The sequence below is a fragment of the Balaenoptera musculus genome, chromosome X (genome assembly GCF_009873245.2).
Source record: "Balaenoptera musculus isolate JJ_BM4_2016_0621 chromosome X, mBalMus1.pri.v3, whole genome shotgun sequence".
Classification (NCBI taxonomy): Eukaryota; Metazoa; Chordata; class Mammalia; order Artiodactyla; family Balaenopteridae; genus Balaenoptera; species Balaenoptera musculus.
In genome coordinates this window covers 100,493,632-100,509,113 of record NC_045806.1, presented here as the reverse complement: position 1 = coordinate 100,509,113, position 15,482 = coordinate 100,493,632, and the positions used below count along the sequence as shown (strand labels likewise).

General features: G+C 46.5%; 1 protein-coding gene, 1 long non-coding RNA gene and 2 other non-coding genes across 4 annotated transcripts; 2 read left to right on the top strand and 2 right to left on the bottom strand.

Moving 5' to 3' along the window:
* Positions 1-3,323: 3,323 nt before the first annotated feature.
* LOC118888448 lies at positions 3,324-8,925 on the bottom strand. The gene is made up of 3 exons (XR_005018293.1): positions 8,825-8,925; positions 8,142-8,192; positions 3,324-4,592 (listed from the first exon to the last, which is right to left on the bottom strand). It is a non-coding gene; the product is annotated as an uncharacterized LOC118888448 (long non-coding RNA).
* LOC118889358 lies at positions 6,799-6,905 on the bottom strand. Its single transcript, XR_005018495.1, has one exon. It is a non-coding gene; the product is annotated as a U6 spliceosomal RNA (small nuclear RNA).
* RPL39 (ribosomal protein L39) lies at positions 8,904-13,482 on the top strand. The gene is made up of 3 exons (XM_036839447.1): positions 8,904-9,051; positions 10,268-10,371; positions 13,271-13,482. Exons 1-3 carry the CDS (start codon positions 9,049-9,051, stop codon positions 13,317-13,319), a joined length of 156 nt encoding a protein of 51 aa, XP_036695342.1. The 5' UTR covers positions 8,904-9,048; the 3' UTR covers positions 13,320-13,482.
* LOC118889325 lies at positions 11,318-11,450 on the top strand. The gene has a single exon (XR_005018466.1). It is a non-coding gene; the product is annotated as a small nucleolar RNA SNORA69 (small nucleolar RNA).
* Positions 13,483-15,482: the final 2,000 nt, after the last annotated feature.

Below are 15,482 nucleotides of genomic sequence, written 5' to 3'. Positions count from 1 at the left end.
ACAGCTGTTTTCATGTCAGTACCTCCCTCTCTTGTTCTACTTGCTGCCCAGTCCAACTCGTTAAACCACACTTCCCCACCCCCTCTTTTTTTTCTTTTAATTAATTAATTTTTGGCTGCACTGGATCTTCGTTGCTGCATGTGGGCCTTCTCTAGTTGTGGCAAGTGGGGGCTTCCCTTATTGCAGAGCACAGGCTCTAGGCACGCGGGCTCTAGAGCGCAGGCTCAGTAGTTGTAGCGCACGGGCTTAGTTGCTCCGCGGCATGTGGGATCTTCCCGGACCAGGGCTCGAACCCGTGTCTCCTGCATTGGCAGGCGGATTCTTAACCACTGCGCCACCAGGGAAGCCCCTCCCCACCCCCTCTTAAATTTCTTCCATTCACTTATGTATTCACTTAACATTTACTAGTCACGGACTGTGCGGAGGCCCTGGGGTTCAAGGGCTCAAGTCCTTGTCCTTGAGGAACCATGGGCCAGTGGTGTCAAGAGATGACCAGAAATAACCAGGGCACAATGCACCATGTGAGAGGGGCTGTGGTGACAGCCTGGGGTGGGAGTCTCCTGCCCCTAAGCTGCCAGGTGTTGCTGAAGAAAATCCCTAGACCAGACAAACTGCTGAGACTGCAGGAGGGCCCTCCCTCCTGCTAAGCAGTTGATTCCATTTTTGCCTTCTTCGGACACAGGTTTGATTTCTTTGGAAATAAAGACAGGATGGAGACAGCTCAGCACTGGATATCTGAACATTCATCAAGCACCTCCTATGTGTTGGCACTAAAGCCACAGTTGTGAACAAGGTCCCCACCCTCCAGATGCTGACAGCCCTGGAGAGTTTGCTGCTCTGGTGGAGAGAAGCAATGCTAAGGGAAGTAGGCAGGAGAAATTCAAGGAGTGAGGGCAGTGGGAATAGCTACCTCCAGGGCAGTGAAAAGGGAGTGGCTTGGGCATTCATGAGGCTTTCATGCCTTCAAAATCAGGAACCACACCCCCTTGCCCAGCAGGCATATACAAGGTAGTCCTGAGGCAGTAATTTAACTGATTATAAATTAAGATCTAACTGCCTATGGTATTCACAGACCTTATCTAAACTAATTCCATAGGAGAAAGATTAGAGGAGTTTTGTGGCCTTTTGTTGGTATATAGAGGCTCTATATGTTACATGTTTTTATGGGGGTGGCCCAGAATTTTCTTTACTGTCTCTGGGACTGTCCTCTACATGACAAAAATTTATGATGACCATTTATATCCTTATTAAGGAAGGCAAGGTAGCAAAGACAGGCTGACATTTGGTGAATTCTTAGAAAGTATGTACCGACAATACATAGGATTGGCCATCCTTAGAAATCTCACAGAGCTCATTTATTCATCCACCAAATATTTATTAAGCTTATACTACGGAGGCATGGTTAAATACATGATTGTTCATTGCTACTGTAATGCATGATGTATTATCTATATTTCCAGACTTTAAGGCTATCCTCCATATCTCCAGCCCTGACCAATCCCTTGATCTCAGATGCAGCTCCCTACCGGACATCACCCAATGACCCCAAGTATCCCTGGCCCCAAATTGAACTCAACGTTCCTCCCATCCTCCTGCTTCACAGAGGATGTGAACCACCTACTCACTCAGCACTGAGGATCATGTCTGACTCCATCCTCACTCCCGAAGGCCACTCAATCATCCTGTGCCATTCATCTCCCTCCTCTCCAGGCCTTCATTGCCCTAGTTCAAGCTGCCATCATTCATGCAGTCATTTATTCATTTGCCATTTTTTGAGCACACACCATGTACCATTCATGTTCTAGATTCTGGAATTACATCAGTGAACGAAACAGACAAAATTCCTGCCTTCATGGTACTTACATTAAAGTGGAGAGAGAAAGTAAATAAATCAAGCAAAATACGTATTGTTAGAAAGTGACAGGTGCTTAGGAGAAAAAATAAATCGGGAAAGGAGTGTGATGTTCATGGATAGGGGTTGAAAGGCTTCAATGAAACGATGACTTTTTTTTTAATATTTATTTATTTGGCTGCATCGGATCTTAGTTGCTGCGTGCAGGATCTTCGTTGCGGCATGCGGGATCTTTAGTTGTAGCATGTGAACTCTTAGTTGCGGCATGCATGTGGGATCTAGTTGCCTGACCAGGGATCAAACCCGGGCCCCCTGCATTGGGAGCATGGAGTCTTAGCCACTGGACCTACCAGGGAAGAAGATGACTTTTGAATAAAGAGTTGAGGAGGAAATGAGATAAAGAAGAACCAGAAAAAAGAGATTCTGAAGGAGCAGGCAGAAGGATAGGAAGAAAACCAAGTGTGCTGTCCTGGAAGCCAAGTGAAGAAAGTATTCTAAGAAAAGGTCAACTAAGACAAATGTTGATAGGTCAGATCTGATCCGAGAAATTAACTTAGGATTTAGCAACACAGAGGTCACTGGTGATCTTAAGTACAGTTTCAGCTTGAGTGCTAGGTGAAAACCTGATTGGAGTGGGCTCCCGAAAGGATGGGTACCCACTAGGATGGCTGTAATTTTTTTTAATGGAAAATAATAAGCATTAGCGAGAAAAATGTGAACTCTCACGCAGTGTTGGAGGAAATGTAAAATGGTGTAGCCATTGTGGAAAATACCCCAGCAGTTACTCAAAAGGTTAAACAGAGTTACCATATGACCCAGCAATTCCACTCCTAGGTATATATCCAAAATAATTGAAAACAGGTACTCAAACATAATTGCACACCACTGTTTATAGCATTATTCATTATAGCCCAAAACACAGAAGCAACCCTAGTGTCCATCAACTGATAAATGGATAAACAAAATGATTATGTCCACACAGTGGAATATTATTCAGCCATAAAAGGAAAGAATTACTGACACATGCCACATGAAGGAACCCTGAAAAATTGTGAAAGAAGCCAGACACAAATGGCCACATAATGTATGATTCCATTTATATGAAACGTCCAGAATATTCAAACCCATAGAAACAAAGTAGGTTAGTGGTTGCCTAAGGCTGGGGGGAGAAGGGGAATGGAGAGTGACTGCTAACGGGCACAGGTGTCTTTTGGGGGTAATGAAAGTGTTCTGGATTAGATATCGGTGGTGGTTGTACAACCTTGTGAACATACTAAAACCCACTGAATGGTACACTTTAAAATGGTGACGTTTATGGTATGTGAATCATAGCTCAAAAACAAAAACAAAAAAGAATGAGGAGAGTAATTGGAAATAGTAAATATAGACAAATCTTTCAGTTTTGTTGTAAAGGAAGGAAAACAGCAGTAGTTGGAAAGGGAGTCGGGGTAAAGATCAGGTTTTTAAGATGGGAGAAACGACTGCGTATTTATTTGTGTGTTGATGGGAACAATCCAGGGAAAAGCAGGGACAAAAAGGGAGGAACTGCCAGAGGCAGGTTTCTGAATAGGTGACAGGGGTTAGGATCCATTGAAGGAACAGGACGAAGGCACAGGATTCGAGTACAGTGCTGGTAGCTGGGATGCGGTAGGTGAGTTATGGAAGTTCTCCTGCCATTGCTGAAGTTTCCTCGGTGGCTAGGAAGCAAGGGCATCACTGAGAGTGAGAACGGAGGAAGAAGGGTTAAAACTGTCATTTAGGCCAAAAGTGGACCAAGCCTGGCCACTGCCTATTTGTGTACAGCCTACTAAGAATGGCTTTTATATTTGTAAATGATGGAAAAAATCAAAAGAATAATATTTTGTGATACAAAAGAATTCTACGAAATTCAAATTTTAGTCTCCGTAACTAAAATTTTATCGGAACCTGGTCACACCCACTAGTTTATGTACTATCTAGCTACAGCAGCAGAGTTGAATAGTTGTAATAAACATCATATGTCGCCTGCAAAGCCTAAAATATTTGCTATCAGAAAATGTTTGCCAGCCCCTGGCCTAGGCCCTTGCTAATCACAGGCCAGCAGCATGCAGGTCACCTGGGAAGTTGTCAGAATCTGTAGTCGACCAAGATCCCCAGGTGATTCATGTGCACATTAAAGCTTGAGGAGCACCGCTCCAGGAGAATGGGAGGGTGGCTGCACCGGAGAAATGTACAACTGTGGGGCAGCCTTCAGGGCCCACTTGAAGTCAGTGGTCGTGAACCCGGAGTGAGGTCAGTCGGTCTCCTCCAGGCTCATTCAGCTGTCAGAGGCACAGGCTGTCGAGCAGGTGGAGGACTGGATTTACTAGGGTTACGGTCTCTCCAGGCAAGTACAAGAAAGGGCAGGGTGTGGACGAGTGAGTGGCTGATACAATTTAAGCTAAATAAGGAGGGAAGAGGAGACACGGAGGGGCAGCGGAAGGAACAGGGAAAGGGCATAGGTTCAATGGATGGGTGGTCCCGGTGGGGTGGGAGCATCGTCGTCAGTGCTGGGGTCCTAGGGAAAGTCAGCTGCAAGGACAGCAGAGAGCGGGATCATGCCGAGGTCGAAGGGCTGGCAAGGGAGCAAGTGGCTGCGGTGCAGCGGAGGACGGGGTCACCAGAGGAGAGGAAGCCAAGGGGCCGCAAGTGGATACTGAACTCACCAGGAATCATGACAGGAGCAGTGCTGGAGAGAGCGGCAGTGAGCCAGGAGCTAAATCTGCAAGGAATGAAAGGGAGAGACTGGGAGGGACTGGGAAGTAGCTGCAACAAAAAAATCGCATCTTTGTGCTGGGACTGCAGCAGTGGCCCCCGTGGGCTCCTTGTTTCCACTCTTACCTCCGCTTCCATCTGCTCTCGGCACAGCTGCCCAAGCGATCTTTCTAAAATAACCACATAAGTGCTGCTTGCCCTTCAAAAGCTTTCAACGGCTCCCATTTGCCTTCAGCAGTCATTTTGAAGCTCTACTCTGAGGAACCCTCTTGGCTGGTCAGAAGTGCTTCAGGGGTTCCTCAAACAAGAAGTGTCCAGGCCAAACAGTGAAGCTGTCAACTGCCCTGAGGGGCCTGTTCTTCTGTTTTGTCTGTTTGAGGTACTGAACTTTTAGTTGCAGCATGTGGGATCTAGTTCCCTGACCGGGGATCGAACCCAGACCCCCTGCATTGGGAGTGCGGAGTTTTAGCCACTGGACCACCAGGGAAGTCCCTAGCCAGCCTCATTTTAACTTGATTACCTCTGTAAAGACCCTACCTCCAAATAAAGTCACATTCTGAGGTACTGCATAAATTTCAAAGTCAAACTGACCAGATTTGCTGACAAATTGGATATGGGATGTGAGAGAAAAGAGAAGAGTGGACGGCTTCCCTGGTGGCGCAGTGGTTAAGAATCTGCCTGCCAATGCAGGGGACACAGGTTCGAGCCCTGGTCTGGGAAGATCTCACATGCCGCGGAGCAACTAAGCTCATGTGCCACAACTACTGAGCCTGTGCTCTAGAGCCCGTGAGCCACAACTACTGAGCCCACATGCCACAACTACTGAAGCCCGCGCGCCTAGAGCCCATGCTCCAGAATGAGAGAAGCCACTGCAATGAGAAGCCCGCGCACCGCAATGAAGAGTAGCCCCCGCTCGCCGCAACTAGAGAAAGTCCGTGCGCAGCAACTAAGACCCACCACAGCCAAAAATAAATAAATAAATAAATAAAATTTAAAAAAAAATTTTTTTTAAATGAGGAAGTATTTTTTAAAAAAGAGAGAGAAGGGTGGAAAATAAATTTTGGCCTAAGCAACAGGAAGAATGGAGGTGACATTGCTGAGATGGGAAGGACTTTTGAGTGAGCCAGTTGACGGTGAAAATATCAGGAGTTCTGTTTGGGACACATTAAGTTTAAAGACATCTATTAGACATCCAGGTGGGGACGTTGAAGGTAGTAGGAGTTCAAGGAGACATCCAGGCTGGAGACATACATTTGGGTGTTGTCAACCAAGAGAGTGTTTAAACTTTTTTTTTTTTTTGGCCGTGCTGTGTGGCATGCGGGATCTTAGTTCCCTGATCAGGGATCAAACCCGTGCCCCCTGCAGTGGAAGTGCCGAGTCTTAACCACTGGACTGCCAGGGAAGTCCAAGAAAACATTTAAAGCCATGATATTGGATGAAGTCACCAAGGAAGGGAGTGTATATAGAAAAGAGAAGAGGTCCAAATCTGAACCTCAGGGCTCTCCAATGTTAAAAAGTGAGATAAGGAAGAATCAGCAAAAGAAACTCAGAAGGGGTGCCATGCAATGTAGAAGGAAAGAACAACAAGTGTCCTATAAAGCTGTAAGAATTAAAAGGATGATTTATATAAGCTCTTAGCACAGTGTCAGTCACACTCTAAACCTGAGGAAATGGTAGCTATGATGATGATGATAATGACGATGGTAATTCATCTACTAAAGGCTAATTTGTTGCTCCTTCTGGTCACCAAAAAGAAAATACTGGCTCTTAAATAAATAATAAAAATCCAAGGTAAGAAGCCCGAGGTCTCACTTGAATTAAATGTAAATTTCGATGAGGATCTGAATCTAAAAACTGGGTGGGATTAAAGTAACTAAACTGTTGCTGTTAAAAACCGGTAATTATTCAGGAATTCCCTGGCGGTCCAGTGGTTAGGACTCCGTGCTTCCACTGCAAGTGGCACGGGTTTGATCCCTGGTCGGGGAACTAAGATCCTGAAAGCCACGTGGCATGGCCAAAAAGCAAACAAACAAAACCCTGGTAATTACTAAATTGGGCTCAAGCTTCCTATGGTTTCTGTATTCCCTCTCTAGATCTAAGGCACCAGCATCCAGTTGCCCAAGGCAGAGACCTGGGACTAAGACCTGCTAACTTTATGTCACAATCACCTTATTTTTTTTCCACATATGTAACCATTTATTAAGAACATTCAAAAAAATATGGAATGCTTCACGAATTTGTGTGTCATCCTTGTGCTGGGGCCATGCTAATCTTCTCTGTATCATTCCAATTTTAGTATATGTGCTGCCGAAGGGAGCACCACAATCACCTCTTGATCTTGTTTCTTCTTATTCAACGTCATGGTGACTACCTTACTTTGTGCCACCATCACTTCTTGTTTAGACTATTTCCAAAGCCTCCTACCTAGTTTGTTTGTTCTACCATCTGTCACTACCCCAGTCCAGGGATTCGAAACCATTTTTGTGCCATGGAACCATTTGGCAGTCTGAGAAAGTTTCTGGACTTATTTTCAGAATTTTAAAAAATTTATTTATTTATTTTATTTTTGGCTACGTCGGGTCTTAGTTGCAGCATGTGGGATCTTTGTTGTGACATGCGGGATCCTTTGTTTTGGCATGTGGCTCTCTAGTTGTGGCTCACATGCTCAGTAGTTGCGATACGCAGGCTTAGTTGCCCCGGAGCATGTGGGATCTTAGTTCCCCAACCAGGGATTGAGCCCGCGTTCCCTGCATTGGAAGGCAATTCTTAACCACTGGATCGCCAGGGAAGTCCCTCAGAATCGTTTTTTTTAAAATAAATTTTATTTATTTTTGGCTGCATTGGGTCTTCGTTGCTGCATGCAGGCTTCCTCTAGTTGCGGCGAGCGGGGGCTACTCTTCGTTGCGGTGCGCAGGCTTCTCATTGCGGTGGCTTGTCTTGTTACAGAGCACGGGCTCTAGGCGCGTGGGCTTCAGTAGTTGTGGCTTGTGGGCTCTAGAGCGCAGGCTCAGTAGTTATGGCACACGGTCTTAGTTGCTCCGCGGCATGTGGGATCTTTCCGGACCAGGGCTCGAACCCGTGTCCCTTGCATTGGCAGGCAGATTCTTAATCACTGCGCCACCAGGGAAGTCCTTCTCAGAATGTTTTTAAATGCATAAAACAAAGTACACAGGATGATAAAGAAAACCAATCACACTGCAATACAGCTATCAAAATATTTTCTAAAAGAAATGTGTACTATAGCAACATACAGGATTAACAGAGTTCTTGTGGGTCTACTGTAATTTCAAAGAAGTGATGAGTACATAAACGATATTTCGAGACATCTGCATCAACTGCAGTGTGATATGAAACCATCTTTGATTTCTATTGGTGATCAAGTCACAGGTACTGCTAATGTCACTGTAGTTTGTTGCCTACATTTGTAAATAAAGAAAGCACTACGTTTCAGAGTTTGATGAAAACGAAGTTGTGATTTTTTTTTTCCAATCCACGTTCATGTACCCTGTGAATTCTATACATTGACCCTTGTGGACCCCAGGTTAAAAACCCTTACCTTAATCTATTGGTGCAAAAATGCTTGAAGTGACTGTAGAGATCTTTGTTTCTAAATGGGGAGAAGAAAAAGATGAAAACGGGGAACATTAACATCCAAAACGTGTGCCATTAATTCCTGTACATTTTGCCAAAGGTGGGTTACAAAGTCAGTCTGAGCTTCCTAGCAGCCAAGGAAATATTCTGTCCAGAACTTTCTCAGTTTAAAACCTTGATTGGGGCCGTGATCCTTAGTACTCTGCGTTGTGTAAAACCTTGATTGGTTATACAGTGCTGTATGTCAATTATATCTCAATAAAACTGGAAGGGAAAAAAAAAACCCTTGATTGGCAGCCTCTTGCCTAGTCTAAAGCCCCATGGCCAACACCACTGTACCTTCCCATCTCGCACGGCCCAGCCTAGTGGAAACAACCGCCGAGAAAGAGCCGGGGGCCAACCCCCAGCCCACTCCGGCGGGGCGTTCCCAGCCCCCGCCCCTAGGCGCGCTCCCTCCCAAACGCAGGACCGAAGTCCCTTGCGCCGGAACATAACATCTCCCCCGCCCTCGCTGGAGATAGCCTCGCCCACTCCGCTACTCCCGCCTTCGGAAGGGTTTCTGCCTTGGCATTTATTACGGACTGTCTGTCTCACCCATGACACAGGGTGCCCCTGGCACACTAACGGGCTCCTGAAAAACCCACTTACGGAACTGAAGCAAAGGGAATTCCATTTCGCACGAACGAGCGCGGTTTCCCACGGCCTCACGGGAGCGTGTGCAGAGAGCGGCCGTCAGGGGGCGTTGGTTGGCGCACGGCGTGTCCTCCCCAAGCCCCGCCCCCGGCGGCGCCTTCTAAACACGTCCTTCCGCTCGATTCCTCCTCTTTTTCTCTTGTCCGCCATCCTATGTGCGGTTGGATTTGCTCCTCGTCATGGTAAGTCCATCCGTTACCATCAGCTCTGGGGTGCCTTTCCGAGACCTGAGGTCTCCGCGAGTTCGCCGGTGCCGTGGGCTGCGTCGATGTGCGGGACCCTTTTTAAGGCCTTTCCCAGAGGAGATGGAGTTGGGCCACGGCTCCAGTCCGAGGGCCTGGCGGGAAGCGAGCGAGCACCTGGGGAGGGGCGGGCTGCGCCGGGCCCGCGAGGTCCGAAGGGGCGCTCTCTGCTCCAGGCCACTGCTCAGGCGGGCAGGGATTCCCGTTTTTCCCGGAGCGAGCTCTGTTTCGGGGGCAAGAAGAGAAGTCGAGGGGGTACCCCAGAAATCGTGGCCTGACTTCGGGCTGCCTGCGACACGCGGGATGTTCCTGGCATCGAAAAGGGAATGTAGGCTGCTGGTTTTCGAAGACTGTTTTTACTTGGGGGCCAGGATCCTTCCACTTTATGAGATTACAGGACTTTTTAGCCTTTTGTTCAGGTACTTGAACGTCACCTCGTAGAAACGCCTGGATCAAGGGGTGATGTGCTCTGAATGTGACGGGAAACTGGGAAAGTCATCCTTGGGAAAGTGACGTTTTAAATAGAGTTAGAATTAATACCAAAATGCTCAGTGGGCTAGAACAGATTTACCGCAAGTCAGGGACTTCGTGTAAATCTTTTTTTTTTTTTGCCGCTCCGTGCGGCTTGTTGGATTCCCGACCAGGGATCGAACCGGGGCCCCCAGCAGTGGAAGCGTGGGATCCTAACCACTCGACCACCAGGGAAGTCCCAGTACCCTGGTGTACAAAATAGTGCGCTGAGACTCACTGACTTGCAAGGGATTGTTCCTGAAAACCACGTGCTTTAGTCCCCGCCGTCTCTGACTATAGCCCTCTCAGTCCTGGGCTGACAGCAGGGAAGACTGGAACACGCCCTAGCCTTGGAGCAGAGAGAACCTGGGTTTGAATCCCAGCCAAATCTGCACATTAATACTCTGCTTTGGGGCAGGTTACCTACCTTCCTGACTACTGATTTTTCTTTGAACAGTGGAAATTATGGTATCTGCCTCCGGAGAAGTGAGGAACAAAGCAAAGGGCAGTGATGGGTTTAGCATCGAGAGGGTTGTTCTTGGTATATGTTAAGCGTTCGACTATTTGTTGGATTTAGGGAGTTCCTGACTGAATCATTGGAGCAAGCTCTGATATTGCTGTTAAATTGATTGCATTTCCTTCCCAGTCTTCTCACAAGACTTTCAGGATCAAACGATTCCTGGCCAAGAAACAAAAGCAGAATCGTCCCATTCCCCAGTGGATTCGAATGAAAACTGGTAATAAAATCAGGTAAAGGCAAACACTCCCCACCCTTGTGTTTTGTTGAACTTAGGATTACTTTGGGGGCATAAATGCACAATTGAAAGTTCTATGCAGTTTAATTCGTCCTGAGCCACCATTCTGAAATTCTTTTGTTTTTTTTTTAATGTGCTTCTTCTGGGTTTCTGGACGCAGTCAGCCCACAGCTGGGCTTAGGGGCAGACACTCCTCCAATATTTGTTAATTTCTTTGTTGTCTTCAGTCTGAGCCAGAACATAAGATGGAAGGCTGTCTCATTACACATCCCAGTGGGGAAGATCATAGTGTTTATCTTTTCTAAAGATTGGAAGATTGCTTTCCACTGCAGAAGTAATTGAAGTGATGGTTTTAGGAGAAAGACATTACTAGAATTGCTACAAAGGACCTCCAAGGTCGTCCAGGCTAACTCCAGGCAAAGTCTATATCTAAAACTCAGGTCTCCTGCATGCCTTTCAGCCAAAATATTTTCAAAGCATTTTTAAGCTGACACTGTAGGGTGAGCCTAGCAAGTGGGTCCCTGCCAAGATTAAGACTGAAGCTCAGGAGTGCAAGATCGTGAAGCTAGTATAGAAGTCTGATTTGGTTGTATGGCAAGTAGAAGTGGGATTAGTTGGCTGATGTGAAGACCGAGATTAAGATGTGAATTGTCAGGGCTAAAATTGAAGGCCCATTTCCTTAATTCATTTAGCCAGTTAGACGTGAAAATCGCCACCCACTGTAGCTTTATAGGCCAATTGATTGCAACCTTTGGTTTATAGTGTCCTCATCCAATGATGGTAGGACCTGCCTTTATAGTTGTGAGGAATGAAAGAAATGTATATAAAGCTCAGTGCCTAGCTCAATAGAGGGTACCTGCAATTATCAGATGCTGGTCTCTTGCTCTGTGGTCTGGCTTTGTGTGTGTGTGTGTGTGTTGTCTAACTTTTAAAATGTATTGAAAGCAGGTTGCAATTACAGTGCTCCGTTTCGTGGAAGTACTGACATAATCCTGCTGAAAGAAAATCTGTGTTGATCATTTTTGATTTTACCTTTTATGGGGGTAAAATCATGGCAGATCGACATGAACATTTCTGAGATAGCCTTAGCTCTGCAAATCACTTGGCTCTGGTATTGAAGTGACTGAAGGTGTTAATGTGTTATTAAAATTATGCAAGGGCTTCCCTGGTGGCACAGTGGTTGAGAATCTGCCTGCCAACGCAGGGGACACGGGTTTGAGCCCTGGTCTGGGAAGACCCCACATGCCGCGGAGCAACTAGGCCCGTGAGCCACAACTACTGAGCCTGCGCGTCTGGAGCCTGTGCTCTGCAACAAGAGAGGCCGCGATAGTGAGAGGCCCGCACACCGCGATGAAGAGTGGCCCCCGCTTGCCGCAACTAGAGAAAGCCCTCACACAGAAATGAAGACCCAACAGAGCCAAAAATAAAAATATAAAAATAAATAAAGAAAGAAAGATTACTCTTAAAAAAAGAAAGAAATAGGCTGCATTAAAAATAAATTATAGGGGCTTCCCTGGTGGCGCAGTGGTTGAGAATCTGCCTGCCAATGCAGGGGACACGGGTTCGAGCCCTGGTCTGGGAAGATCCCACATGCCACGGAGCAACTGGGCCCGTGAGCCACAACTACTGAGCCTGCGCGTCTGGAGCCTGTGCTCCGCAACAAGGGAGGCCACGATAGTGAGAGGCCCGCGCACCGCGATGAAGAGTGGCCCCCGCTTGCCACAACTAGAGAAAGCCCTAGCACAGAAACGAAGACCCAACACAGCCAAAAATAAAATTAATTAATTAATTAATTTTAAAAAAATAAAAAATAAATAAAGAAAGAAAGATTACTCTTAAAAAAAGAAAGAAATAGGCTGCATTAAAAATAAATTATAGGGGCTTCCCTGGTGGCGCAGTGGTTGAGAATCTGCCTGCCAATGCAGGGGACACGGGTTCGAGCCCTGGTCTGGGAAGATCCCACATGCCACGGAGCAACTGGGCCCGTGAGCCACAACTACTGAGCCTGCGCGTCTGGAGCCTGTGCTCCGCAACAAGGGAGGCCACGATAGTGAGAGGCCCGCGCACCGCGATGAAGAGTGGCCCCCGCTTGCCACAACTAGAGAAAGCCCTAGCACAGAAACGAAGACCCAACACAGCCAAAAATAAAATTAATTAATTAATTAATTTTAAAAAAATAAAAAATAAATAAGAAAGAAAGATTACTCTTAAAAAAAGAAAGAAATAGGCTGCATTAAAAATAAATTATAGGGGCTTCCCTGGTGGCGCAGTGGTTGAGAATCTGCCTGCCAATGCAGGGGACACGGGTTCGAGCCCTGGTCTGGGAAGATCCCACATGCCACGGAGCAACTGGGCCCGTGAGCCACAGCTACTGAGCCTGCGCGTCTGGAGCCTCTGCTCCGCAACAAGAGAGGCCACGATAGTGAGAGGCCCGCGCACTGCGATGAAGAGTGGCCCCCACTTGCCGCAACTAGAGAAAGCCCTCGCACAGAAACGAAGACCCAACACAGCCAAAAATTAAAAAAATAATAAATAAATAATAAATAAAAAATTTAAAAATAAATAAGTAATTAATTAAAAAAAGTGAATGAGTGTACACTTGGGGAGAGGAGAGAACTTCTCCACTACTTAGTCCCTATAAGGAACCAGTGTGTGTTTTCCTTAGCCTGGAATCATTTTGAGAGGTAAAAAATTGCTTTGACTAGTTCTTTAACACATCTAGCAAATCGTTTTTTACTCTCCAAAAAGAGCTCCAAACTTGTTAAAGGTAGGGAAAGTGGAACCCTTTTTCTTTCAAAGATTTTTATGGTACTTTAAGGCAAAGTTTGTGGTCAATAAGAGCAGCTATATTGGGGTCAGACTGCCTTTGTAATTTGTGATTTTCTTCTGTGTAGGTACAACTCTAAGAGAAGACATTGGAGAAGAACCAAGCTGGGTCTATAAGGAGCCTCACATATGAAGTGGCACACATAATCAGAACATCACTAGTGTCTGGAACAGCTAGCTGCCTGTGTTTGATGCTCTCTCCTCTTTTCTTGATCTTTCCTCACCACTGCTCACTGTGTAGCTCAGTAATAAACATGTGAACCTTTTGTTGGAACTGTTACTGTATTCTGGTTTGTGATGATGTACTGAATAAATACCCCTCCTATCAGATGTAACACAGGACTGTTCAATGATAGAAATGTTCTCTAGTTACCAGGTACTTAGAAGTATGGCTAGTAAAAGTAAGGAAGTGGTTTGTTAGATTTTGTTGTTTAATAGCTCCCTGTAACTAGCAGCTCTTATACCTACTGTTACGGGAAGTGCGCGTATGTGTCATCCTCATACCTGAGGGTAGCACCTTCTTAAAAGGCTTTTGGGGGGGGCGGCGTACCACGACGCAGGCAGGGTCTTAGTTCCCTGACCAAGGATCGAACTCGTGCAGCCTTAACCACTGGACTGCCAGGGAAGTCCCATAAAAATCATTCATATACTATTCTATGGTGCCAGTCCTCAAAGAGTAGGAATCACGTGAACCAGGGATTGGCAAACTGGTCTGCTGACTGTTTTCGTATGGCCTGTGAACTAAAGTTCTGCTTTTTTTTTAAATAAATTTATGTATTTATTTATTTTTGGCTGCGTTGGGTCTCTGTTGCTGTGCGTGGGCTCAGTGTTTGTGGCTTGCAGGCTCTAGGGTGCAGTCTCGGTAGTTGTGTCGCACGGGCTTAGTTGCTCCGAGGCATGTGGGATCCTCCCGGACCAGGGCTTGAACCTGTGTCACCTGCATTGGCAGGCCGATTCTTAACCACCACGCCACCAGGGAAGTCCCTGCATTTTTAAGTGGTTGAAAGAAATCAAGAGTATTTTTGACATTTAATACATTCAAATTTACAGGCCAGGCACTATTAGGTACTTGAGTTTAACCGATGGATAGACAGATGTATGTTAGGCTAGTAATAGGCCAATACACAGGCCATATCTAACGTCTGGGAAAGATGGGAGGAAGCCAGAGTGCCCGTTACCTGTGGAATTAGGCTGGAACTGCCGCAGAGGAAGGGGCATCAGGTTTGGTGCTAACTCCCTACCCAGCTTGTGGGGAGCCTGCGCTGGACAGAGCCGAGAAAGCAAGTGAAAGGAGCTGTCAGAGTGCAGCAAATGGTGGTTGCACCCCTTGCACAGCCGAGGGGCCCCTGACCTGTAACCACACTAGGAGGCTCATGACCACAGTCCTTAAGAAGGACCACTGTGCTCACCAGAAGTTTGAAGGGTGGGCTGCAGAATACCCACCAGCCCAAGAACGTGGGAGCTGCCAACAGATCTTGGAAAAACATTTCCACTTCCTTTACAAGCTCCTAGATTTCAAATATTTTCTCTTATTGCATCTGTTTCCCTCATATTCAAAGACAGCTGCCACTGTGTGAACAGCAGTTGGTAAATGTTAATGTGCTAAAAATGTTATTCAAGTCCAAGGCAGAGGGACTTGATAAAATTGACAGTCATGTGATGGAAATTTCTAACCATTTTGGAGTATTAGGAATACCTCACCCTCACCATTCAGAGTAGGTTGGCTCCTCGCTGAGCCCAGGGAGGTTAGGACAAGGCCAAGGTCACACGGCAGAGGGAGCTTTCTCTATAGACCTTGAATAAGGAGGATTAAAATTGAAAGGGAAAATGATGGACACCAGGGTTGGTTGGCCATGTAAAAGGGGTTTCTTTTGAGCCTGGGGTTGGACACAGGTCCTGGATCCAGTGGCTCCTCACTGCCTCGTACAGTAAGTGCCGGTATTTGTTTCCTCGGTGGACTAGATTGCTGCTTCCTGAAGGGAGGAATGGGAGCTTTGAGATATTTAGGACTTATATTTACCTATAAGAGGTGCAGCATAAGATCAGCTTTTAAAAGACAGTCAACCCCTTGGTGATGCTGTCCATCCCTCAATGGCCTACTGAGAAGCAGGCAGCAGCAGAGTGGTGGCCAAGAGTTGGCAGTCTGGAGTGACAAGACTGCATAGTCTGCATTCAAATCCGGCTCTTCATGCACCAGCTGTAAGCCTCAGTGTCATCTGCAATATGGGACCTCCCTCAGAGGGCTGTGAGGATGAAGTTAATAATGCACTGAAGCAGTTG